The sequence below is a fragment of the Astatotilapia calliptera genome, chromosome 17, assembly GCF_964374335.1.
Source record: "Astatotilapia calliptera chromosome 17, fAstCal68.1, whole genome shotgun sequence".
In the NCBI taxonomy this organism is placed as follows: Eukaryota; Metazoa; Chordata; class Actinopteri; order Cichliformes; family Cichlidae; genus Astatotilapia; species Astatotilapia calliptera.
Window position 1 is genome coordinate 9,867,893 of NC_137438.1, and position 27,867 is coordinate 9,895,759.

Genomic DNA, 27,867 nt, shown 5'->3' on the forward strand with positions numbered 1-27,867 from the left:
AACATCCATTCAAACACTATAAACAGACATGATCAAGCCTGTTTCACTTGTTTGGGTTTGGAAAAAGTGATCAGAGTTCTCGTGGTTTTTCTGTCTGTACTGTTTGAATATTGTCCAGGTTTGATGTATGATTGTTCTTGGGTTTGAAAAGACTGAAGCCTGCTTTAACATTTATCATTTACGAACTTTGTATAATCCATAAATAAGCAAAAAAGAAATAGGTAAAAATCTCAGTTTGAGAAAAACAAAAAGGCTAGAGTTTTTTCTTTTTTTAAGAGTGTGCGTCTTTGCTTTTATTTTGAAAAGCAATCAGATGAGCTAACTGCGTTGGACCAGTCTGCAAAATATCAGACTGTTTTAAATATATTTTATCTGTTCTAGAACGGTCTTCATAATGGGTGTATGCTCTTTAGTATCATTTGGCCGGACTTTCTGCTGTACTAAAACACTAAAACCACACCTTTTCACCCATTTAGCCCCACTTTTTTTCTCAGCATGCATTTCTAGATGTGTCATATTCTAAAATAGGACAGCACCCGCCGCCCCCTCCCGATTTAATGTGCGAGTGTAGTTGTTGGTCAACAGTTGGGTCGGGGGGCCAGGCAGAGGGAGGGGGGCCCGGGAACAATGGACTGTGCTGTTGTGCTGGACTCGGTGGAGAGAGAGGGAGAGAGTCGGGCTGATGACAGAGTGAAAGAGGTTAGTGTCTATGCTGGGAAATGAGACCAGAGGAGGGAGGGTGGTGGTGGTGGGGGTTCCTGTGTCTGTTGGCTTGTTAATGATGATTCAGTCCCATCAGCTCAACAGCCTTCTCTATCAAAGAGTCTCCGAATGCCTGCAAACCACCTCCAGCTATGGTGCCCCGACAGAAACAGGCTCCTGACAGTAAACCTGTCAGCTACACTCATTCTAACATGAAACAATATGTCGCTGTCACACTCATCTTTGGCTTCATGCGCGGAAATCTGGTGCAAAAATTCAAATCAATCAAAATTTGTCTGCCACGTGTTTCCTGTGCAATCGGTATTTTATTGTTTGACTTTTAACAGTTTGGAAAATAAAGAGTGCCGGAAAAAAAAGAAAAAAGAAATAAATGCTTAAAAAACATCGGTTTTCTCCATGTGGAACATGAATAAAGGGCTTGAGAGCTTCGGTGATGCTCTCGGCTGTGTAGACTAACGAACACTAAATGTATCCAAAGACTGACTCTGGGAGCAAAGAAATCGAGACCTCGGTTTCAAATTCGCCCTAATTCGAAAAGTGACGCTGTCGAAAATCAAAAGTACGACACCTCAGCCAAGTGGATCGAAACTTTCTCCGGTGGGGGGTGGTGGCGGTCGATGGGTGGGTGTGGTGGGTTATAATGAAAGAAAAAGCCAGTCACTGCAGCACAGATCGGCCCTTTCTGTGTCTCAGCAGAACACCCCACCCGTCCACTTTCCCTCTCCTTTTCCCCTCCCCTCCCCTCCCCCCCGGGTCTCCTTGAGTGGGGTGGCAGTCAGCCTAGAAACCCGCTCATGTTGTTCCAGACAAACGACATGCTGTGGGAGTCGGGAAATTGTCGCTCTGTTTTATAAAGTCTACAGAAGAAAAATGCATATTATTATTATTATTATTATTATTATTATTATTATTATTATTTATTTATTTATTTATTTATTTATTTTTTTTTTTTAATTGAGATTATTGACTGAGTTTATACCTTTCTGCCTTTGAATCACTTCCGATGTCCACTCTTTATTTATAATCGGAAATTGGGTGGACTTTCCCGACAAACTAGTATATGTAGAGGATGCTTTAGTGCACGCTCACCGCCCTCACCGGTCTCCTAATTTCCGGACAAGAAAGGACCGATTTTCACTTGTAACTGCAGGAACGGACCTCACACCGGTCACCTGTTGCTCTAAAGAGACGAAAAAGCATAAATATGCGCGACACTGGTTTGATTAAGACACCTTTGCGCACCGCCAGCGTCACTAGCAGTGCGTAATCTCTGGCTTTCCTCTAATCGCTTTGATTTTTTTTCCTTTCTTTTCTTTTTTTTTTTTTTAGCGATCATATAGCTCTTGAGTGAAACTCCTGAATTGGAGCTGCATTGTCCTCTCCCCAACAGCAGCCAGCAGGCTCAGCAGCCAGCACAGCCAGCCAAGCGTTTGACGTTATTAAATAATAAAGAGATGCTGATCTGGTAGCATTGTTGTGAAGGGAAAAGGCCAATTAGCATGCCGTTATACTGTCATTATGGCTGTATTAACTCGAATTAGTTATAAGACAATGTGCTTTTTGATACTTGCATTTTGTATGTGTGTGTGTGTTTTTTTATTTCTAGATTTTTTAATGAGTGTATGACAGAAATGAAGACTGAAAGTACAGCTACATTAAACCGGCATGCAAGGAAACAAAGATTAAAATAATTAAAGTTATCCTTAATTATTAAATTCGATTCGATATATATATATATAAATATATGGAGTTTAGAATTCATTCCAAATATATTGTAAGTGGCCCGTGAACAGTAAAGATTTGTTTCCTCTAATGAGCCCTCTAATTTATCGACTCTACTCGTTTTTGTGGCAAAGCTCGGGTCCGTTTTAGCGCATGGCAAGAGAGGTTTCCTACCAGGCTACAGCAACCTGCGCCAGGCCTTACGTTGTTTTAGCCAGAGGGGAAAAAAATATTCACATCCCTCTGTATCCATCCCTCTCCCAGCCTTCTTTATCCTGGCTTCAGTTTTTATACAAGAAGCAAAATGAGGCGTATATGATCAGTTCCATGATCAGCTTTAATCAAGAAAATTTAATCGATCTGCAGCCCTTACATTATGTTCCACTGAGGTTCAGGAAGCCCGGGAGGCCTTTAAGCGAGGCCTGCAGCGCTAATTTCTAAAAGGCCTTAAAAAAGTAACAAAGTAAGTAGAGTGCAGGAGTAGGCTACATCACGTTTATGCAACCGCGTGTGTGTGAAACACGAGTTTTACAAGTGTCATTCGGGAACACGGAATGCAGATTTCGTAATGACATGCAGTTAGTGATGGATATTTAAAAAAGAGTTTAGGCACAATGGAAAGTAAAGCAAAAAAAACCCCAAAACAACAACAACAATCAAGCAACTTTAATGTTACTGCAAACGGGAGTGAATTCCAAAGTTTTGTACGTGCGCGTTCACGGCCGATGGAGGACACGAAAAGAACAAAACGCGGACACCTGAGGCACCGCACGGTGAAACAGAGACACTGGTGTTTTGGTTGTGGGGATTTTTTCTTTGCTTTTTACTAAAGAGTCGTGATCCCCCTTCAAACTGTGCATGTCCTTAATGATGGCGCTCTATAAAGCTGTCAGCATCAATGAGCGGAGATGATAAACGGGAGCTGGAGCTACGAGTGACGGGGTGGGGGAGGAGGGGGAGAAGTGGTGGGAGAGGGAGTGAGGGGTGGTGGGTGGGGGCTGTCGCAGAGGCCTCGAGCCTCTGAGAATGCAGGCCGAGAGCAGCGCGAGGCTGATGGCATGCTGGTCTGTGTCAGTGTGTGGTCCTATTCACTGCAGTAGCGGGAGAGAGAGGGAGAGAGAGAGAGAGAGAACCCCTGCACCTGCGCTGGATCAGCAGGCTACTGGCTGCCATTCAGTCCCTCTGCGCTCCACACACACACACACACACGGGCAGCTGAAACACACGACAGCTCTCTGCTCTGACAGTTTTGCTATTCAACTCTTCTCTGCGCTGTGATGCAGGCAGAGATGTCAGGCAGCCTTAAAAAACAAAAAGACTTGAGGGATGCAGAATAACGACGCGACACGAGAGGACGGATCTAAACAGGGCGTTTGGGATTATTTATAGAAGCGGTCCAATTTTTTTCACGTACCCCGCACCCGGCCCGAGAACAAGGGGATGGCCGGGTTCCCCCTTATTTAGGGAACCGTGATCGTGCTCTGACCGACATTTAAACATGGCGTCAGTTACACAGACAGAATGATAAAAACACACACAGATCCATGGCTGTTTGTTTTGTCTCATCACGGCTCGTTTATTACTAAACATGTTTCCCATTTAGTCTTGTGTCTGCCTTTTGTTAAAATAATAAAAATAACAATAAAAATAATAATAATTGTTATTAACTATATAATAATAATAACGGCTTGGTTTCAAAGCCAGCGCGTGTACACTTGGTAGAGTTTTTATGTTGTAAAAAACCTGCAAGAAAAAAAAATCATACAGCGATTTTATGAAAACGGAGATAGACGCTTCATGTGCGGGTGACGTCAGCGCGCCCCCCCCCCCCCCCCCCCCTTATTATTTGCGTGGTGGGTGAAAAGGGAAAGTGGCTCTCGTGGGATTACAGGCCACTAAGCTCGTTGTGTTTGCGTGTGTGTGCACGCGCGTTTGGTAGGTGGGTCATTTGACCTAATTAAATAATAAATAATAATATAATCTGAACAACAAACACGGGATTTGGATTTTGTCCAGGATAAATGACAGGTCTGACTCGATCCACCGTTTCTTCATTTATTTACATTGAAATTCCAGCAGGCCTCGCTGAGCCAGTTTAATCTGAGCTCACTTCACAGCGTTTACACAAAATGCTCGGCTCCACTTTGATGTCCTGTTAGAAGCTGCGCTGCTTTTTATTTTTTACAGTCATTAATTTATATATTTTTAATTGCATTTAATAGAAACACCTCTGTAACGGAACACGCACGTCAATATGGGCACAGACGCACACCAGGTTATCACAGATAACATCTGAGAGCTTATTGCTTTTCTTTTCTTTCTTTTTTTTTTAACCCGAGGCGTAAAAAAAACAGGAGGCGCGCGCTTACCACCTGTTGCAGGCCAAATATCCTCGAGCTGGGGCAGCCAGACTCTGCACGCGAGGAACAGAAGGATGGGTGGGTGGATGGATGGATGGATGGATGGATGAACGGTCGGATGGGGGAGTAATGGGTGAACGAAAGGATGAAGGGGAACACCTCAACCGGGCCTCCCAGCTTCAACCTACACGGGCCAAACAAAACACACCTGACTGCGTAAAGTGCAGCAAACATACATCTGAACACTGAGACGCGTTCAAAGCGTCCCCGTGGACTAATAACACCACATGTGGGGTGTAACGTTTTAGGCAGGCCACTTAATTCCCGCTATCAGCTGTGCTGTTTGAACAGGAACGCCGGGCTCGGAGCTCAGAGCCTCTCAGACCAGCTCAGATTTTGGAAAGCACGCGGGGTTAAATGCGGGGCTAATATTTTTCTACCGAGATAGCGCGATATCAGTGTTTTCCGAGTGAACATTCACAGTGTCCTAGTTTGTGACTGCCTCGCTCACACAGAGAGCAAACCATTTACAGAAGGGTTACAAACAAAAAAAAGTGGCTGGGTATGGGGCAGTAATAGAAAATAGGAGCATTAATATAATAATATAATAAAAGCTGCCCACGGCCTCAAGTCAAGCATCCTGTGTCCACATGGAAGTCTTTACCAGTCAGCCACAGGTCTTATGACACGCCACGGAAAATATAAGTTGCCCATCGAGCATGTTTGGTGTTCTTTGCCTTTTAAAGGTTTTTCCCCTCCATCACATCAAAGGTGCCACGCTCAGCCGGGAAAAAAAATGATCATTTTGCGGGGCCCCGTGGGCCTGCAGGGGCCCACGGCGCTCCTGGAAACATAACAGGAGATCTTTACGCGTCTGCTTTTTTTTCTTTCTTTTTTTTAAGCAGGAATAAATTAATTAATAAAACAAATTGTTTATCACCAGCGCTCTCGGCTATTACAACCGATTCAACTGTTTACATCAATAATTAATGGGACTCCCAACGATCCCCTGACCTGCGAAAGGTCCGATTAGGAGGAAGCGAGAGAGGGAGGGAGATGGAGAACTGGACGGATGAATACCGAGGGGCCTCTTCATCTGCCGCTCCCCCGGGACACAGCCTGCAAGACACAACGGCCCAATGCGCGCGCGCACACACACACTCTCCCCCCACAGATTTAAAACCGTTTGTTAAATTCAGGGCGAGCTGTTAGCTCATCATAAGGATCATCATTATTATTATTATTATGATTATGATTGGGAGGAATCCGCCTGGTTGGCAGAAAGGTGCATGGGTGGATTATTTTGGAGTCTGTTCTGTATGCGTTTGTTTTTTTGTTTTTTGTTTATTAAGGCAGAGGGTGGATGAGGGTGGATAAGGGTGGATGGTGGTGGTGGTGGTGTGCAGCAAGTCACCGGAGAGCTTGAACCATGAGAAGCGGGGTTAACGGGAAACAGCAGGGCCCGTTTGATTAAACATTAAAATTAAAATGACCACACTCGAGTATCGGCGTGGAGCTATTACACGGCCGAGGAAAAAGCATCCCGGCCAGGCTCCCTTCAAGAGGGCTCCACCTTCAATTTCCACCTAATTGGTCTATTTCAGCCTGATAAGCCAGCTCCGTGTTTTGAAAGGAGTGAGAGAAACACAGAGAAAGCTTCCAAAACTAATAGATATTATTGTTGCTGTTATTATTATTATCATTAGTATTATCATTATTATTGGATAAACTCAATGAACGAGAGGAAATAAAGCCTGAACTCAAAGGTTTAAGCTGCTGAAAATACTCCTTAACAAACACAAAAAACACTGCAACACGGTGTCAGCAGACAATAAAAACCCACGGATGACACACATTCTCTTCTCTAATCTAAAATAACCTGGAATCAGATCTGCGCCTGGCATTAGCGCTCCTGCATGATCAGTCATCTATCAGCCTTACAAAAGAAGGCCCAGTAATCCAAGAAGAACAAAAGAAAGAAAGGGAAAAAATGTAGTTTGTATATTACATTTTTAAAAAGAGAAAGAAAAAACATCAAACCGTAAACCGGCTCTTAATAGTAATAATTATAAAAGAGGAGAAATGACAGTCTATACCTGGGGATGATGGGTATTTTGGTGGAAAAATCTTCCCCCCACTTTTTAGGAAACAGGCAACAAACTTTGGGCTTGATGTGGCCATCCGCAGGAACTAGAAAATAGAAACGTGGTTAACCACGACGCACAGTTATTTGTGGACTTTAAAGGAGGCATGTCGCCCCAAAGCTGTACTCTGTAAGCACTTAGTAGAATACTAAGAATACTAGAATTTACAGTACACATTTAAAAGAAGACGAAGAAGACAGATGACAACTTAACATGTGATGACTGCCTGGCACACAACAACTACAACAAGATAAAGAAAACCCAGTGATGAATCAAATCAAAACTCAAACAATTTCAAGTATCCAAATTTCCAAAATTTATTCATTTCAAACTGCATATTGAAAAAAAAATATATACTCAGCTGAAATTGTAACTGTTATAAGGATGGTATTAGTTCCAGTATATATACATGGAGTGGTTGGCTGTTCTGCGTACAGGCCACAATTCTTAAAATACAACTACGGGAATGAAAAAAAAAACCCAAAACAATTTTTCTTCTTTTTGAAATAAAAACTTAAAATATCACAGGAAATATACAGAAATTGTACAAATCAATTAGAAAATAAAAAATAAAAAGTACAAGCGTCATATACCTCTAACAGATGAAAAGTGGGAGACGGAAATATAAATTAAGAACCTATATTTTAAGCTGCATTGAGAGGAAAAACAAAAAAGGCGTCGTTTTTTTAATATATATATATTTTTTCCAAGAAATAAAATGTTTAGTAATGCTGCCTTTAAAAATGAAAACAACAACAACAACAAAAAGAGCAGTTTTACCTGCTTCGTTTCATGTCCCCTTTTTCTTTCCAGTGTTGTGAAGTGTTAAATGAGCTCCCATAAGAATTTCAGCTCTGCTATCTTTCACTTTTTTTGTTTTTTTTATATTTTTATCTGCAGAACTGGCGTTGCTTTATATAAAACAGGAAAAATGAAACAAATCGAAGAAAAAAAAGAGAAATAGAAAAAGAAATATGCAACCTTTTGCAGTTTAACAAACAAATTTCATCTGATTGTAATGTTTCTTTGATAAATACTGTACAAAAGGGTGATTGCAATAATAAAACATTTTTTGATTGCGACTCCCACTTTCTAAAGTCTTCCAAACTTCATCCGTCAGTGAAAGGGGGTGGGGATGGTGGCCGTGGCGGTGGTGGGGGATCTCCTACCGTTCCTCTAGAGCTTCCTTAGAATAAAATGTGAGACAAAAAAAAGACAAAATAAAAAAGAGTCGTGTGTCCCTTTTTTCTTTTTCTTGGAGACTTCTATACAACTTTTCCCACCCCGAAATTTTTCTGTACAAAAATAGTCCAACGTTAAGTAGTCCACAGTTTCTCTTATAAAAGTTCTTTCTCTTTCTCTCTCCTTTTCTTTCTTGCTTTCATGTCTCTTACATGTGTGTTAACGGCAGCGTGCCGTTGATCGTCGTCCCGGGCACGGCGCTCTGGTAGTGCCCGGACATGTGTAGCCTGGTCTGGGCGGTCGGTTCGCTGACCTCCGCCCCGGGCAGGTACATGCTGATCATGTCTCTCAGATCCCCGCTTTGGCAGCCCGGGGCGGCCCTGTGGGATGACGAGGTGACAACGGGCGGGCTGGAGCTGCTGGACTCGGACTTCACCACCGAGGATGGCCCCATGGAGCCCAGGGCGGTCATCCCTGGCGTGGTTTGCTGGGAATAGGACATGGAGTATGTCGGGGAGCCGTTCATATAGCTCTGGGAGCTGGTCATGGAGTTGTACTGCAGGGCGCTCATATCGTAGCGGTGCATGGACTGCATCTGGCTCGGGTTGTGCGCGTTCAGCCCCGGGTGCTGGTAACCCAGCTGGTCCTGCATCATGCCGTAGCCCCCGTTGGTCCAGCCGTTCATGTGCGCGGCGTAGCTGTCCATGCGCTGGTTCACTCCGCCGCCCAGCCCGGCCCCGACCCCGACCCCGGTCCCCATCCCGTTGCCTCCCGGAGCCAGCAGCCCACCGGGCAAGGTGTACTTGTCCTTCTTCATGAGGGTCTTGGTTTTCCGCCGGGGCCGGTATTTGTAATCCGGGTGCTCCTTCATGTGCAGGGCCCGCAGTCTCTTGGCTTCGTCGATGAAAGGTCTTTTCTCGCTCTCCGACAGGAGTTTCCACTCTGCGCCCAGCCTCTTACTTATCTCCGAGTTGTGCATTTTGGGGTTTTCTTGCGCCATCTTCCTCCTCTGTCCCCGGGACCACACCATGAAGGCGTTCATGGGTCTCTTGACCCGCTCGGGGCTGTTTTTCTGGTTGTTGCCGGTGCCGGACGTGTTGGTGTTGCCCGTGCCCCCCGTGTTGGTCTGGGGAGCTGGGGGCTTCAGTTCAGTCTCCATCATGTTATACATCGGGAACAGATTTTTAATTTCAAAAAAGTTGAATCCCAGAAAAAAAAATGTTAAAAAACAAAGAAGCCAAGAGAAAAACTCCAGCAGCCAAAGGAGCGGACAGTGAGGAGCGAGCAGGGCTGCAGCGAAAAGTTACCTGCCGGGATTTCTCTATGCAACTTTTCTCTGGACAAAAACAACAAGCATCAAGCCGCTTCTCTCCACACACACACACGCATATACACACACACGCACACACACACAGAGACACGCACACACAGGCTCACGCACACACACAGACACTCGCTCTGTTTTCCTCTCTCTCTCCCTCTCAGCGCGCAGAGAGAGAGCCTTCTTCCAAAACAGCTCCCCGCTAATGTTGTGTCCACAAAACTTCTCCCGTCGCTTCTCCGAAAACGAGCGTCAACAAACCCGCACTTTTTCGCCTCTGTCCGCCCGAGCCGAGCCGTGACAACTCCGGATAGTTTGTGAAACAAGTTAATAGACAACCATTCATGCGACCGGGGGCTGTCAGCGTATAAATGGGTTCGACTCGGCCAATCAGAGCCGGCCTTTTTCCCAGCGACACGCCAATGGGAGACCTTAATTAGCATAAAGGGGCGGAGTCTGCCTGCCCCAGACACACACAGAGAGAGCCACACACACATACACAGGGTGCCCATATGGCCAATACCAAGTACATATTTACTATTTCCAGGCTGATGGGGATTTTTCTGTGGGAACATGTTAATGGGAGCACTTGATGATTATTTCCACACTTCATACTGAGAGAGCGCGTGATGCAGAAGCGAGAAAGTGGCTGCTTGCAAACTTTTAGCCCCACACAGAAAGTTAAAGTTGGATAAAAAACTAAACAGAATAAATGACAGTATAAACGTTCAGGAAATGATTTTTAGAGCCTTTAGACTTTACTTCTAACAACAAATCCACAGCTGGGAGTCAAACGCACATGCGCAACTATCAAACATGTTCAGCATCATTCGACCCTAAAGGTGGAGACAGCGTCCGACACAAGCCACAGCCTGCGGGAGCTAACCCTCGTCCCCAAAATCGAAAAGTCACTCATTCCCCTCCGCTTACAACAATCGCTCACCAACACCACCACCCACATCCATCAGAACAAAAGCACAACAACACTTAAATAAACTTTGTTAGTTAACTCAAAGCATCGAATGACTGTGTGTCTGAGTGTGTGTGTGCGTTCGTGAGTGTGTGTGCGTATGAAGGAGGGAGGGCCGGGGGGTTATGAGCTGGTTTTTAGCGTTGAAAAGAGGAAAGGTAATCCAAGATGTTTCCCCCCCTTTTTGTCCCTTTTAGTGAAGTTGAATGCCAACACACAGAAGGCAGACGGGCTCATCTCAGCACAAATAAGCGCTTTTTTGTTTGGGATGTTGTCGCTACATCTGTCCGGACAAAGACCCTACTCCACGTCACTTCCACTGCGAGTGCTGCTGTTGTTGTTAGGGCTTTGTAGTGTGTGTAAGAGAGAGCGAGAGAGAGAGAGGGCGAAGTAAGGCCTTACCGGGGGACGCGAGGAGGGGGAGAAATAAAGGTGAGGAATATTTTAAGATAAAGTGTGTTTGCACAAAAGGCGCAGCTCATTCAGTGAGCCCGAACGAGCGTGTCAGCCAAATAAAATGTGTGTGAGTGTGTGAGAGACAGAGGGGGGGCGGGGGGGGGGGGGGGGGTAGAGGGAGAGAGAGAGAGAGGAAAGAGCGGCCTCCACCTGCTTCACCTCAGGCCGAAGCAGGCCGAGATTACCGTGTAGGGAAACACATGCCGCAGAGTGCGAAACTATCAGGCTTTAGAGTCTCTGGGAGGAAAAAAAAAGTTTTTGTTGTGGGGAGGGGTCTGTGCTGGAAGTGTTAGTTTCACTTGTTTTAGTTCTTTCTCTCTCCCCCCCCCCCGCGCTCAAACTGCATTTGAGGTGCCCAGAGCCTCTGTGCTGCGTGACACCAGTGCCGCCTAGTGGAGAACACGGGACCTACACGCGACTGCAAAACTTGAGGGGAGTAGAGGATGAGTTAGAAGTTCAGTTCAACGCCAAGGAAATGCTTAAAAAAGAAGAGTCTAAAAACCTCAGTATTTTTTTTTATCACAAAAACCGCCCTTAGACAAAAAAATATATACTGAATATATTGTAATAAAAAAGCTCCGAAAAACCCGAGTCACCTGTCACACATCTCCTGGCCTGGATCGCTAAGCCAGAGTCACGATAATTAAAGAGAGATGAAGTCCACACACCTGAAAAAATTCCGTTTCAACCAGATGAAATCCCAACTGAAAGTCAACATATCGGGCCTTATTATGACGATTTTCTGTTGTTTTTGTTTTTAATCATTTGATAATAAATAGAGGAGCGGATCCCCCACGCACCCACCCCTTCCCTCGTGCACTCATTATGCCGGCCCCCGGCAACCTTACATAAGATTCATCTTGTGCTTAAAAGGCTGCGAGAGGCGACACATGCAGCTCGGTCCATTCTAATGCAAGGTTGAAATGGGCCGCTCGGCTGCTATCTGCATCTGAGTGTGTTCCCCCTACCTCTAATCTGCTTATGATAATAAAGGAACAGCGGGGCTCTGCGGTTCTCTGAAAGCAGGCCCCAGCCAGTCGGGAATGGCCCCATGCATCCGCAATCATCCTGAATTTGTTTAACAAAAAAAAAAAAAGAAGAAGAAGAAGAAGAAGAAGGAAAAAAAGGGAGAAACCAGTGGGGCGGCCCCCTCGGACCACTTGTAAGCCCCCATGGTATATTCACCAGGTTTGGGGTGAAAAACTGCAAACACGCAGCGGTCTGTGAAGCTAAAAATGCTGTTTATGTGGTTGCACCAATTTAGGTGACGTAATCTCTGCAAGAGTATTTTTTAAAAACAAGTATGGGTGGAAAATGATTCAAGTATCTCCTGTCAGAATCCTTCTACAGAGGATCTCAATGATCAGAGTTTACCGGTGACAATTTTCAAATGCAACACATGGCAAAATCTATGAAGGGATTTACTCCCGTTACAGTGAAACAAAATAAAAACCACATTTGTTGTTTCAGGTGAAATAAACTTCTTTTTTTTGTTTTTGCTTTTTGTTTTTTGCCATAAGGGCTAAAGAAGCAAACAAGAAATAATCTAAGCAGAATCTTCACCATAATTAATAACGCGAATAATACAAAATACATGAAGAGATTGTTTTACACACACACACACACACACACACACACACACACACACACACACACACACATATGTATATATATATATATATATATATATATATATATATGTATATATATATATATATATATATATATATATATATATATATATATATATATATATATATATATATATATATATATATATATATATATAAAATCAAGCAGGTTAAATATTTAAACACGATTTGCTGTTGATTTTTTAAATGACAGAACTAAAAATGTCAAAGTGAATTAAATAAATTCGATTATATGGTCAAGCTTCTAAAGTTTAAAGACATTGCAAAACTGAACTGATGTCATTAAACATAAAAGACATCGAGGAATTATGAAAAAAAGAAGATACAATGTAAGAAAATGTGAAATGTAAGTAAAATGTAAACGTGGATTTACTGTAAATTTATGGCGGTCCGAATACAGTAAGCACAGAGGCGCGTAAATTAAGCCTGTAAGTAACAACAATAAGCCGGGGTTGGTTTGGAACACAGCTCAGAGCAAATACTATGATACTCGTGAGTTTTTAAAATAAAAAATTAGAATGTGTTTTTATATTTTTATCAAGCTAAATCAATTTAAATAATTTTTAAATGTAAATGATTTTTGAGCTACACGAAAACCAAACCGGCCGACAACAACACAGACAGTCAGTCAAGCTCATGATTCCAGGCAGTGTCATTCCACAACACTGTTTTATACACACACACACTGACACACACACGCACACGCACACACCAACACGCACAGGGCTTCTCCACTCCGCCGCACTCCAACTTACTGCCAGTTTGGGAGTTGTCTTCCTCTCGTCTTGATTGGCAGAAATTAAACAAGTTGCCATGTCGCTCAGCCTCCTTCGTGTCTATCTCTCCCACCGCTGATGGAGCCTCAGCCTGTCCGGGGCAGAGCTCCAGTCGCCGGCACCCAGCCCGCACTTTCCGTTCGTATCCCCCCCGACCCGAGCCACCAACCACCAACACCTGGTAGTCCGTGCGCTTTCGGTGCGCGATTGTCGGCGTGCAGATCCCGGCGTGCAGCCCCGTCGTCTGTCTGGAGCTCTCCGCTGTCTCCTCTCCGCTAGCCCTGCAACAAGAAAAAGCCGTTTATGGCGACACACAATGTGAAAAGGGGGCCGATTTAAAAAGGAGAAGAATGCAAGCAAGAACAACAAAAGTCAGTTATAGCAAAGTCTGTGCCTCTCCTCTCCTATCTTCCACCCCCTAGCTTAGCCCACATAATGAGCAGGAAAAAGCTTTATATTTTGTTCACTGGGTATTCACAGATAATTTGAAGCCATTGTTTCTGCCACAGATGGTTCTTTTTAATACAATAACGGTGCTCTTTGTGAATAGCGAGCCCACAATAAAAATCTAAAGCGTCCTCCTGAATAACCATTTTGTTCTCTCTTGTATAGGCCGAACAAAAGCGCCAGTGAGGTAATGGCCTGTCTTATTGAAAGCCTCAGAATGGGGATTTGATAAAGATTTTTTTTCGCTCCTTTTTTCCTTCTTCTTCTTCTTTTTTTTTCTTTTTGCAAAGTACACGGCAATGTCAAAGAGAAACTGACACGGGATAAAAAGGAGGGGGGAAAAGGCTGGAAAAAGTGCTTGCAGTTGCAGATTGCAAAGATATTATTATTATTATTATTATTATTATTATTATTATTATTATAACTGGATTATAACTGGCAGAAGTCAGATGTGAGGGGCTGTGTTGCAGAGCTGCAGCAGAGCAGGTCAGGTGCATGTTCCTTTTTTTTTTCTTTTTTCTTTTTTTTTTTTACAATGGAGCTTAAATCCAGAATACATTAGTTTCCAGAGGTCTGCTGTGGATTTTGCACAGGGTGTGTCAACTTCTGGACTCCACACAATTAAGTGTCCAGGGTGCAAAATAGCAGCAAACCCTTCTCACTTCTCACTACACAATCACAGAGCAAAGATAAATAAATAATAATAATATTGCATGACCTTAAAGTGCTTATAACTATAACTGGGAAATGTCATAAATGCATGGGTGTTAATGGGAAAAGGGGCGGGGGTGACTCATGTAACATGGTAATGTTGAGATGCTTGCCTATAGGCCTATAGGATGGTTCTTGCAGAAGTGTGCAAGACCCCCTGCACACACACACACACACACACACATACGGGTCTATGTGGTATGGCGGGACTATACTACGTCAATCCGCCCGGTGGTGGTTTAAGTGGACTACCCTTTTGAAAGGACTTAGAGCCAAGGGAGCGAGGTTAAAGTGTTCGAAAAAATCTGAAAAAAATTTGGGTCACTTCAGACCTCATACACTCCCTATAGAAGTCTAGATACACTGATACACACCAACCAGACTCTATTGTGTTTTCTGGAGACATTGTCCACTTGACAACAATGTGTTTTATGAGGTCCAAAAAAAGCAATATTGGGTCTTTAAAGGGACAATGATGTAATATGTAAATAGCTCATCATTACCATGAATACACATCTGACAGGACACAGGATTACTGGAACATCATTTTATTAGTGTTCTTGGATCTGAACATTAATTTTAACCATAAATAAAAAAAGAAATCTATGGACAAAAATGCCCACGCTTCCCACAGAAATATAAAAATATAGAAAACAGAAAAATTAAAAACATTTAAAATGAATTTTAATAGTTTAAAGGTAAATATTAAGGGGAGAAAATATGCATTTATAATTTTTTATTTTAAATATAACCCGTCAAAAAAAACCCTAAATAAATTAAATGTAAAAATTATGAAATACAAACTACTTCTGTATTTAACAAGAACTTTTTTTTCTTTAAACAGAACATCAGTGTTAACAACAATTGGCAATCTGACCAAGATGTAAAACCACAGCTCTCTAAACAGTTATTTTAGTTCATTTTTTTCTGCCTTTTTGCAGTTAATCCTCTGTTTCTTACAAAATCTCTTATGTTTTGAACTGTTCTTCCTGCCAACACCGGATCTTCTACCAATTTGCAATGACTGCATTCATTTTTGGTGGCTAGTTTCCCTTCGTTTATGTGGTCTTTCAAATGCCTCATCACTGCAGCAACCTCAGCCTTGGACCACATGTTTTTGGGAGCTCTTCGGGAATTGTGGGATTGAGCAGCATTTTTCTCTGGAAGATATATAAAGTAGTAGTAGTTAAAACAAACAAAAAACCAAACAAAAAAAACAAAAAACATTTGCTTGTTAAAAGAATGGATGCTACCCTGTACTAACTTCTGAAATGTGTTGCTACCATCAATATCAAAACGAGCTAAAATTCTGTTTGAAAATTTATCAAATTTCTAAAATGAGACAACATTTAGTGTTCCGCTGTGAATAAAAGACTGAATAAAAAGTTGAATAAAAGTCTCTTGATGCATGCTCAATCATCCAGGTAAGTAAATCCCAAAACGTTGATTCTGTTAATCTGGACGTAGCGTTTTCAGTGGGAGAAACATTTTGTCACTCATCCAAGTGACTTTTTGCCACCACTCTGCAGTTTGCCATATGTTGCAAAGTGATGAAACAATAATAAGCTTCGAGAACCAACTGCACCCCTTACCTTCAGAGGGAGCAGCAGTCTCACTTGCTGCAGGCATTGTGAGTAGTCCTTCATCTGCTGATTACACAATTTGATTAAGTTTTAATATTTGTAACAAACATTTTATCCACAGAAACCAAGCTAGTGGTAACTTACCACAATCTACAGTGTCTTGGGGCTGCGCTGTGTTTGTGGAATCAGCTACTGCATGTACAGGCTCACTGGTGCCACACGCCGACATTGTGAGTGATGTGTCATCATCATCTGATTCACTCTCACTGTCCTTTGTTTCAGCATCACTTAATGCAATTTCATCTGAGAAATTGTGGGGGAAAAAAACCCAAAAAAACCAAACACATACAACCCCCCCAAAAACCTCACATTAACAACGAGATATGACAAAAAACAGAGCAAATACTGGAAATTATAGTACATAGTTTTACTATTTAAGGCCTGCTGCTGGGTTGTTGCCCTCCTATGGCCTACTCCACATCCAGGTAGCACCTCCATGCTCTGGACACTACACTAACAGACACAGCAAACCTTCTTGCCACAGCTCACATTGATGTGCTACGCTAGATGAGCTGCACTACCTGAGCCACTTGTGTGGGTTGTAGACTGTCTCATGCTACCACTAAAATGAAATCACCGCCAGCATTCAAAAGTGACCATAACATCAGCCAGAAAGAATAAGTGCTGAGAAGTGGTCTGTGGTCACCACCTGCAGAACCAGTCCTTTATTATGGTGAATTGACTATAATTTCCACTTGTTGTCTACTCTATTTGCAAAACAGCATGTGAAACTGGTTGTCAGTGTTACTTCCTAAGTGAACAGTTTGATATAACAGAAGTGTGACTGACTTGGAGTAACATCGCATCGTTTAAGTGTTCCCTTTATTATTTTGAGCAGTTTATGTTATGGAATGGGGAATTGAGGACAATCCCAAGTATACCATTTTTACAAGGTCCTGCACCAATGAGGTAATACTACATTTCTTTAATTAGACGTGACCACCCATTAATTAAAAAGGGAGCAGTGTTCATTTCAGCTAGTCTTAACTTGTTGAACTCCATTAATGCTTTTTACTATATAATGTACCTATTCACTAAATGTCTCACCTTTGCACTTATAGCCAAGCCACTTGAGGGAGGAAACCAGTCCCACACACTGAATGCACTTGTCCAAAGATGATATTGTTGTGCACACCAGACGATGATTGTGACACTGTTAGCAAAATATTGCAACATTTATTTGTTTTGGACAGTTGGAAAGGTGAGGTGTTTTCAATTCAGTTGCAGATATCAACTAATAAACTTCATCCATGTAAATCACATCACACCCAGGTGACTGCCAAACACACACACACACACAGCATCCATAAAGAATGATGATAGATTAAATTATTAGTTCATTAAGTGGTACACTGGATTATATTTACCCTTTCAGGCTCTGGATGTTTCAGGTCCAGATCATTGTTTGGAAAGCTGTTTGGTTGCGGCTTTAGGCAGCTCACAGTCTTCTGAATCTGGCTGGTCTCAGTCTTCGTGTGTAACAGATAGAGAATGAAGACAAAAGAACAGTAATCTGACAGTTACTAAAAATGCATCACTCAAGAGGATGAATAGACCATTTCACTATTGGCAAATAGCGTAAGGTACACATCGTGCATGAGAAACATTCATTAAAATCTGTCCTAGGTCAATGTTACCTCTTCAAAATCTTGCACTGAAGAAGAATGCATGGCTTCTGAGTCTTGCTGAGGCATTTCTTCATCAAGATCCTGCAACAAAGAAAAGATGGCACAAAGATTAGACCAAGTGCTCTTCTTGCAACTGTACTGGGCAGGCCTGTGCTTCTGTTTTTAATTTGCATGTGTGTGTGTGGGGGGGGGCCTTTCCACTCAAGAAATGTTTTCTTCTGAAAAAAATACTGGCTACAATAGTTAACAACTGATTCCTTTGCAATCATCCATCCTCTTCCACTTATCCTTATCAGGATTGTGGGGTAGCAGTTTTGGGGCCTATACCAGCTACCATAGGGCAGTACAACCTGGACAGATCACCAGTCTAACATGGAAGGACAAGCATTTGCATTCACACCAAAGGGCAGTTTTGAATCACCAGTTAACCTAACCCCATAAGCTACATCTTTGGACTGTGGGAAGAAGCCAGAGTACACAGCCAGAGAGAGCCCATGCACTAAAGCAGTAAAAAGTGCCTAAAACAACTTAAGAAGTTGTATAGTACTATCTATCTTAATGTTCAAGCCTGAGTTTCAAAAAATTTCAACATAGAAACAAAGCACATGCAGTCAGTTCTGCATGCTGTAGGTCAAACTGTCAAGACATACGAGAAGACCCCTCCTAAAACCAGAGTGATGTCACCATGAAGCAAACTTTGACGGAGTCCCCCAATAACAGTGTGGTCCTCCTAAGTCACATTTGGGTGGTTAACACACACACACACACACTCAGATGTTATCCAGACTTGCACTTTGAAACAATGAAAAGGACCTACAAGCCACGGTCCATGTAAATCACATCACACCCAGGTGACTGCCAAACACACACACACACAGCATCCATAAAGAATGATGATAGATTAAATTATTAGTTCATTAAGTGGTACACTGGATTATATTTACCCTTTCAGGCTCTGGATGTTTCAGGTCCAGATCATTGTTTGGAAAGCTGTTTGGTTGCGGCTTTAGGCAGCTCACAGTCTTCTGAATCTGGCTGGTCTCAGTCTTCGTGTGTAACAGATAGAGAATGAAGACAAAAGAACAGTAATCTGACAGTTACTAAAAATGCATCACTCAAGAGGATGAATAGACCATTTCACTATTGGCAAATAGCGTAAGGTACACATCGTGCATGAGAAACATTCATTAAAATCTGTCCTAGGTCAATGTTACCTCTTCAAAATCTTGCACTGAAGAAGAATGCATGGCTTCTGAGTCTTGCTGAGGCATTTCTTCATCAAGATCCTGCAACAAAGAAAAGATGGCACAAAGATTAGACCAAGTGCTCTTCTTGCAACTGTACTGGGCAGGCCTGTGCTTCTGTTTTTAATTTGCATGTGTGTGTGTGTGGGGGGGCCTTTCCACTCAAGAAATGTTTTCTTCTGAAAAAAATACTGGCTACAATAGTTAACAACTGATTCCTTTGCAATCATCCATCCTCTTCCACTTATCCTTATCAGGATTGTGGGGTAGCAGTTTTGGGGCCTATACCAGCTACCATAGGGCAGTACAACCTGGACAGATCACCAGTCTAACATGGAAGGACAAGCATTTGCATTCACACCAAAGGGCAGTTTTGAATCACCAGTTAACCTAACCCCATAAGCTACATCTTTGGACTGTGGGAAGAAGCCAGAGTACACAGCCAGAGAGAGCCCATGCACTAAAGCAGTAAAAAGTGCCTAAAACAACTTAAGAAGTTGTATAGTACTATCTATCTTAATGTTCAAGCCTGAGTTTCAAAAAATTTCAACATAGAAACAAAGCACATGCAGTCAGTTCTGCATGCTGTAGGTCAAACTGTCAAGACATACGAGAAGACCCCTCCTAAAACCAGAGTGATGTCACCATGAAGCAAACTTTGACGGAGTCCCCCAATAACAGTGTGGTCCTCCTAAGTCACATTTGGGTGGTTAACACACACACACACACACTCAGATGTTATCCAGACTTGCACTTTGAAACAATGAAAAGGACCTACAAGCCACGGTCCATGTAAATCACATCACACCCAGGTGACTGCCAAACACACACACACACAGCATCCATAAAGAATGATGATAGATTAAATTATTAGTTCATTAAGTGGTACACTGGATTATATTTACCCTTTCAGGCTCTGGATGTTTCAGGTCCAGATCATTGTTTGGAAAGCTGTTTGGTTGCGGCTTTAGGCAGCTCACAGTCTTCTGAATCTGGCTGGTCTCAGTCTTCGTGTGTAACAGATAGAGAATGAAGACAAAAGAACAGTAATCTGACAGTTACTAAAAATGCATCACTCAAGAGGATGAATAGACCATTTCACTATTGGCAAATAGCGTAAGGTACACATCGTGCATGAGAAACATTCATTAAAATCTGTCCTAGGTCAATGTTACCTCTTCAAAATCTTGCACTGAAGAAGAATGCATGGCTTCTGAGTCTTGCTGAGGCATTTCTTCATCAAGATCCTGCAACAAAGAAAAGATGGCACAAAGATTAGACCAAGTGCTCTTCTTGCAACTGTACTGGGCAGGCCTGTGCTTCTGTTTTTAATTTGCATGTGTGTGTGTGTGGGGGGGCCTTTCCACTCAAGAAATGTTTTCTTCTGAAAAAAATACTGGCTACAATAGTTAACAACTGATTCCTTTGCAATCATCCATCCTCTTCCACTTATCCTTATCAGGATTGTGGGGTAGCAGTTTTGGGGCCTATACCAGCTACCATAGGGCAGTACAACCTGGACAGATCACCAGTCTAACATGGAAGGACAAGCATTTGCATTCACACCAAAGGGCAGTTTTGAATCACCAGTTAACCTAACCCCATAAGCTACATCTTTGGACTGTGGGAAGAAGCCAGAGTACACAGCCAGAGAGAGCCCATGCACTAAAGCAGTAAAAAGTGCCTAAAACAACTTAAGAAGTTGTATAGTACTATCTATCTTAATGTTCAAGCCTGAGTTTCAAAAAATTTCAACATAGAAACAAAGCACATGCAGTCAGTTCTGCATGCTGTAGGTCAAACTGTCAAGACATACGAGAAGACCCCTCCTAAAACCAGAGTGATGTCACCATGAAGCAAACTTTGACGGAGTCCCCCAATAACAGTGTGGTCCTCCTAAGTCACATTTGGGTGGTTAACACACACACACACACACTCAGATGTTATCCAGACTTGCACTTTGAAACAATGAAAAGGACCTACAAGCCACGGTCCATGTAAATCACATCACACCCAGGTGACTGCCAAACACACACACACACAGCATCCATAAAGAATGATGATAGATTAAATTATTAGTTCATTAAGTGGTACACTGGATTATATTTACCCTTTCAGGCTCTGGATGTTTCAGGTCCAGATCATTGTTTGGAAAGCTGTTTGGTTGCGGCTTTAGGCAGCTCACAGTCTTCTGAATCTGGCTGGTCTCAGTCTTCGTGTGTAACAGATAGAGAATGAAGACAAAAGAACAGTAATCTGACAGTTACTAAAAATGCATCACTCAAGAGGATGAATAGACCATTTCACTATTGGCAAATAGCGTAAGGTACACATCGTGCATGAGAAACATTCATTAAAATCTGTCCTAGGTCAATGTTACCTCTTCAAAATCTTGCACTGAAGAAGAATGCATGGCTTCTGAGTCTTGCTGAGGCATTTCTTCATCAAGATCCTGCAACAAAGAAAAGATGGCACAAAGATTAGACCAAGTGCTCTTCTTGCAACTGTACTGGGCAGGCCTGTGCTTCTGTTTTTAATTTGCATGTGTGTGTGTGGGGGGGGGCCTTTCCACTCAAGAAATGTTTTCTTCTGAAAAAAATACTGGCTACAATAGTTAACAACTGATTCCTTTGCAATCATCCATCCTCTTCCACTTATCCTTATCAGGATTGTGGGGTAGCAGTTTTGGGGCCTATACCAGCTACCATAGGGCAGTACAACCTGGACAGATCACCAGTCTAACATGGAAGGACAAGCATTTGCATTCACACCAAAGGGCAGTTTTGAATCACCAGTTAACCTAACCCCATAAGCTACATCTTTGGACTGTGGGAAGAAGCCAGAGTACACAGCCAGAGAGAGCCCATGCACTAAAGCAGTAAAAAGTGCCTAAAACAACTTAAGAAGTTGTATAGTACTATCTATCTTAATGTTCAAGCCTGAGTTTCAAAAAATTTCAACATAGAAACAAAGCACATGCAGTCAGTTCTGCATGCTGTAGGTCAAACTGTCAAGACATACGAGAAGACCCCTCCTAAAACCAGAGTGATGTCACCATGAAGCAAACTTTGACGGAGTCCCCCAATAACAGTGTGGTCCTCCTAAGTCACATTTGGGTGGTTAACACACACACACACACACTCAGATGTTATCCAGACTTGCACTTTGAAACAATGAAAAGGACCTACAAGCCACGGTCCATGTAAATCACATCACACCCAGGTGACTGCCAAACACACACACACACAGCATCCATAAAGAATGATGATAGATTAAATTATTAGTTCATTAAGTGGTACACTGGATTATATTTACCCTTTCAGGCTCTGGATGTTTCAGGTCCAGATCATTGTTTGGAAAGCTGTTTGGTTGCGGCTTTAGGCAGCTCACAGTCTTCTGAATCTGGCTGGTCTCAGTCTTCGTGTGTAACAGATAGAGAATGAAGACAAAAGAACAGTAATCTGACAGTTACTAAAAATGCATCACTCAAGAGGATGAATAGACCATTTCACTATTGGCAAATAGCGTAAGGTACACATCGTGCATGAGAAACATTCATTAAAATCTGTCCTAGGTCAATGTTACCTCTTCAAAATCTTGCACTGAAGAAGAATGCATGGCTTCTGAGTCTTGCTGAGGCATTTCTTCATCAAGATCCTGCAACAAAGAAAAGATGGCACAAAGATTAGACCAAGTGCTCTTCTTGCAACTGTACTGGGCAGGCCTGTGCTTCTGTTTTTAATTTGCATGTGTGTGTGTGGGGGGGGGCCTTTCCACTCAAGAAATGTTTTCTTCTGAAAAAAATACTGGCTACAATAGTTAACAACTGATTCCTTTGCAATCATCCATCCTCTTCCACTTATCCTTATCAGGATTGTGGGGTAGCAGTTTTGGGGCCTATACCAGCTACCATAGGGCAGTACAACCTGGACAGATCACCAGTCTAACATGGAAGGACAAGCATTTGCATTCACACCAAAGGGCAGTTTTGAATCACCAGTTAACCTAACCCCATAAGCTACATCTTTGGACTGTGGGAAGAAGCCAGAGTACACAGCCAGAGAGAGCCCATGCACTAAAGCAGTAAAAAGTGCCTAAAACAACTTAAGAAGTTGTATAGTACTATCTATCTTAATGTTCAAGCCTGAGTTTCAAAAAATTTCAACATAGAAACAAAGCACATGCAGTCAGTTCTGCATGCTGTAGGTCAAACTGTCAAGACATACGAGAAGACCCCTCCTAAAACCAGAGTGATGTCACCATGAAGCAAACTTTGACGGAGTCCCCCAATAACAGTGTGGTCCTCCTAAGTCACATTTGGGTGGTTAACACACACACACACACACTCAGATGTTATCCAGACTTGCACTTTGAAACAATGAAAAGGACCTACAAGCCACGGTCCATGTAAATCACATCACACCCAGGTGACTGCCAAACACACACACACACAGCATCCATAAAGAATGATGATAGATTAAATTATTAGTTCATTAAGTGGTACACTGGATTATATTTACCCTTTCAGGCTCTGGATGTTTCAGGTCCAGATCATTGTTTGGAAAGCTGTTTGGTTGCGGCTTTAGGCAGCTCACAGTCTTCTGAATCTGGCTGGTCTCAGTCTTCGTGTGTAACAGATAGAGAATGAAGACAAAAGAACAGTAATCTGACAGTTACTAAAAATGCATCACTCAAGAGGATGAATAGACCATTTCACTATTGGCAAATAGCGTAAGGTACACATCGTGCATGAGAAACATTCATTAAAATCTGTCCTAGGTCAATGTTACCTCTTCAAAATCTTGCACTGAAGAAGAATGCATGGCTTCTGAGTCTTGCTGAGGCATTTCTTCATCAAGATCCTGCAACAAAGAAAAGATGGCACAAAGATTAGACCAAGTGCTCTTCTTGCAACTGTACTGGGCAGGCCTGTGCTTCTGTTTTTAATTTGCATGTGTGTGTGTGGGGGGGGGCCTTTCCACTCAAGAAATGTTTTCTTCTGAAAAAAATACTGGCTACAATAGTTAACAACTGATTCCTTTGCAATCATCCATCCTCTTCCACTTATCCTTATCAGGATTGTGGGGTAGCAGTTTTGGGGCCTATACCAGCTACCATAGGGCAGTACAACCTGGACAGATCACCAGTCTAACATGGAAGGACAAGCATTTGCATTCACACCAAAGGGCAGTTTTGAATCACCAGTTAACCTAACCCCATAAGCTACATCTTTGGACTGTGGGAAGAAGCCAGAGTACACAGCCAGAGAGAGCCCATGCACTAAAGCAGTAAAAAGTGCCTAAAACAACTTAAGAAGTTGTATAGTACTATCTATCTTAATGTTCAAGCCTGAGTTTCAAAAAATTTCAACATAGAAACAAAGCACATGCAGTCAGTTCTGCATGCTGTAGGTCAAACTGTCAAGACATACGAGAAGACCCCTCCTAAAACCAGAGTGATGTCACCATGAAGCAAACTTTGACGGAGTCCCCCAATAACAGTGTGGTCCTCCTAAGTCACATTTGGGTGGTTAACACACACACACACACACTCAGATGTTATCCAGACTTGCACTTTGAAACAATGAAAAGGACCTACAAGCCACGGTCCATGTAAATCACATCACACCCAGGTGACTGCCAAACACACACACACACAGCATCCATAAAGAATGATGATAGATTAAATTATTAGTTCATTAAGTGGTACACTGGATTATATTTACCCTTTCAGGCTCTGGATGTTTCAGGTCCAGATCATTGTTTGGAAAGCTGTTTGGTTGCGGCTTTAGGCAGCTCACAGTCTTCTGAATCTGGCTGGTCTCAGTCTTCGTGTGTAACAGATAGAGAATGAAGACAAAAGAACAGTAATCTGACAGTTACTAAAAATGCATCACTCAAGAGGATGAATAGACCATTTCACTATTGGCAAATAGCGTAAGGTACACATCGTGCATGAGAAACATTCATTAAAATCTGTCCTAGGTCAATGTTACCTCTTCAAAATCTTGCACTGAAGAAGAATGCATGGCTTCTGAGTCTTGCTGAGGCATTTCTTCATCAAGATCCTGCAACAAAGAAAAGATGGCACAAAGATTAGACCAAGTGCTCTTCTTGCAACTGTACTGGGCAGGCCTGTGCTTCTGTTTTTAATTTGCATGTGTGTGTGTGGGGGGGGGCCTTTCCACTCAAGAAATGTTTTCTTCTGAAAAAAATACTGGCTACAATAGTTAACAACTGATTCCTTTGCAATCATCCATCCTCTTCCACTTATCCTTATCAGGATTGTGGGGTAGCAGTTTTGGGGCCTATACCAGCTACCATAGGGCAGTACAACCTGGACAGATCACCAGTCTAACATGGAAGGACAAGCATTTGCATTCACACCAAAGGGCAGTTTTGAATCACCAGTTAACCTAACCCCATAAGCTACATCTTTGGACTGTGGGAAGAAGCCAGAGTACACAGCCAGAGAGAGCCCATGCACTAAAGCAGTAAAAAGTGCCTAAAACAACTTAAGAAGTTGTATAGTACTATCTATCTTAATGTTCAAGCCTGAGTTTCAAAAAATTTCAACATAGAAACAAAGCACATGCAGTCAGTTCTGCATGCTGTAGGTCAAACTGTCAAGACATACGAGAAGACCCCTCCTAAAACCAGAGTGATGTCACCATGAAGCAAACTTTGACGGAGTCCCCCAATAACAGTGTGGTCCTCCTAAGTCACATTTGGGTGGTTAACACACACACACACACACACACACACACACTCAGATGTTATCCAGACTTGCACTTTGAAACAATGAAAAGGACCCACAAGCCACGGTCCATGTAAATCACATCACACCCAGGTGACTGCCAAACACACACACACACAGCATCCATAAAGAATGATGATAGATTAAATTATTAGTTCATTAAGTGGTACACTGGATTATATTTACCCTTTCAGGCTCTGGATGTTTCAGGTCCAGATCATTGTTTGGAAAGCTGTTTGGTTGCGGCTTTAGGCAGCTCACAGTCTTCTGAATCTGGCTGGTCTCAGTCTTCGTGTGTAACAGATAGAGAATGAAGACAAAAGAACAGTAATCTGACAGTTACTAAAAATGCATCACTCAAGAGGATGAATAGACCATTTCACTATTGGCAAATAGCGTAAGGTACACATCGTGCATGAGAAACATTCATTAAAATCTGTCCTAGGTCAATGTTACCTCTTCAAAATCTTGCACTGAAGAAGAATGCATGGCTTCTGAGTCTTGCTGAGGCATTTCTTCATCAAGATCCTGCAACAAAGAAAAGATGGCACAAAGATTAGACCAAGTGCTCTTCTTGCAACTGTACTGGGCAGGCCTGTGCTTCTGTTTTTAATTTGCATGTGTGTGTGTGGGGGGGGGCCTTTCCACTCAAGAAATGTTTTCTTCTGAAAAAAATACTGGCTACAATAGTTAACAACTGATTCCTTTGCAATCATCCATCCTCTTCCACTTATCCTTATCAGGATTGTGGGGTAGCAGTTTTGGGGCCTATACCAGCTACCATAGGGCAGTACAACCTGGACAGATCACCAGTCTAACATGGAAGGACAAGCATTTGCATTCACACCAAAGGGCAGTTTTGAATCACCAGTTAACCTAACCCCATAAGCTACATCTTTGGACTGTGGGAAGAAGCCAGAGTACACAGCCAGAGAGAGCCCATGCACTAAAGCAGTAAAAAGTGCCTAAAACAACTTAAGAAGTTGTATAGTACTATCTATCTTAATGTTCAAGCCTGAGTTTCAAAAAATTTCAACATAGAAACAAAGCACATGCAGTCAGTTCTGCATGCTGTAGGTCAAACTGTCAAGACATACGAGAAGACCCCTCCTAAAACCAGAGTGATGTCACCATGAAGCAAACTTTGACGGAGTCCCCCAATAACAGTGTGGTCCTCCTAAGTCACATTTGGGTGGTTAACACACACACTCAGATGTTATCCAGACTTGCACTTTGAAACAATGAAAAGGACCTACAAGCCACGGTCCATGTAAATCACATCACACCCAGGTGACTGCCAAACACACACACACACAGCATCCATAAAGAATGATGATAGATTAAATTATTAGTTCATTAAGTGGTACACTGGATTATATTTACCCTTTCAGGCTCTGGATGTTTCAGGTCCAGATCATTGTTTGGAAAGCTGTTTGGTTGCGGCTTTAGGCAGCTCACAGTCTTCTGAATCTGGCTGGTCTCAGTCTTCGTGTGTAACAGATAGAGAATGAAGACAAAAGAACAGTAATCTGACAGTTACTAAAAATGCATCACTCAAGAGGATGAATAGACCATTTCACTATTGGCAAATAGCGTAAGGTACACATCGTGCATGAGAAACATTCATTAAAATCTGTCCTAGGTCAATGTTACCTCTTCAAAATCTTGCACTGAAGAAGAATGCATGGCTTCTGAGTCTTGCTGAGGCATTTCTTCATCAAGATCCTGCAACAAAGAAAAGATGGCACAAAGATTAGACCAAGTGCTCTTCTTGCAACTGTACTGGGCAGGCCTGTGCTTCTGTTTTTAATTTGCATGTGTGTGTGTGTGGGGGGGCCTTTCCACTCAAGAAATGTTTTCTTCTGAAAAAAATACTGGCTACAATAGTTAACAACTGATTCCTTTGCAATCATCCATCCTCTTCCACTTATCCTTATCAGGATTGTGGGGTAGCAGTTTTGGGGCCTATACCAGCTACCATAGGGCAGTACAACCTGGACAGATCACCAGTCTAACATGGAAGGACAAGCATTTGCATTCACACCAAAGGGCAGTTTTGAATCACCAGTTAACCTAACCCCATAAGCTACATCTTTGGACTGTGGGAAGAAGCCAGAGTACACAGCCAGAGA

At 42.5% G+C, this 27,867-nt stretch overlaps 2 protein-coding genes and 1 long non-coding RNA gene across 12 annotated transcripts in view; all 3 read right to left on the bottom strand.

Moving 5' to 3' along the window:
* Positions 1–27,867, bottom strand: part of LOC145421334 (uncharacterized) — a 205,339-nt gene that overhangs the window by 33,144 nt on the left and 144,328 nt on the right. For 6 of the 10 annotated variants that reach the window (XR_013902670.1, XM_080291541.1, XM_080291540.1 and 3 more), the window contains one exon: positions 13,286–13,587. Coding sequence is in view for 9 of the 10 variants with exons in the window: in XM_080291541.1 (XP_080147667.1) it covers positions 13,286–13,587 (302 nt within the window). In the remaining variant the exon portion in view is untranslated. Of the gene's footprint in view, positions 1–3,823; positions 4,990–6,901; positions 6,996–13,285; positions 13,588–27,867 lie in introns of those variants that run through there. The other 4 variants (XM_080291537.1, XM_080291536.1, XM_080291538.1 and 1 more) reach the window with 2 other exon arrangements.
* sox2 (SRY-box transcription factor 2) lies at positions 7,242–9,790 on the bottom strand. Its single transcript, XM_026147476.2, has one exon. It carries the CDS (start codon positions 9,300–9,302, stop codon positions 8,340–8,342), a length of 963 nt encoding a protein of 320 aa, XP_026003261.1. The 5' UTR covers positions 9,303–9,790; the 3' UTR covers positions 7,242–8,339.
* LOC145421336 (uncharacterized) lies at positions 14,997–17,293 on the bottom strand. The gene is made up of 4 exons (XR_013902671.1): positions 17,155–17,293; positions 16,192–16,350; positions 16,057–16,113; positions 14,997–15,624 (listed from the first exon to the last, which is right to left on the bottom strand). It is a non-coding gene; the product is annotated as an uncharacterized LOC145421336 (long non-coding RNA).

What these genes read in the sequence shown, in the direction of transcription:
- sox2 (XM_026147476.2), bottom strand. Translation starts at nt 9,302, where the DNA reads ATGTATAACATGATGGAGACTGAACTGAAGCCCCCAGCTCCCCAGACC.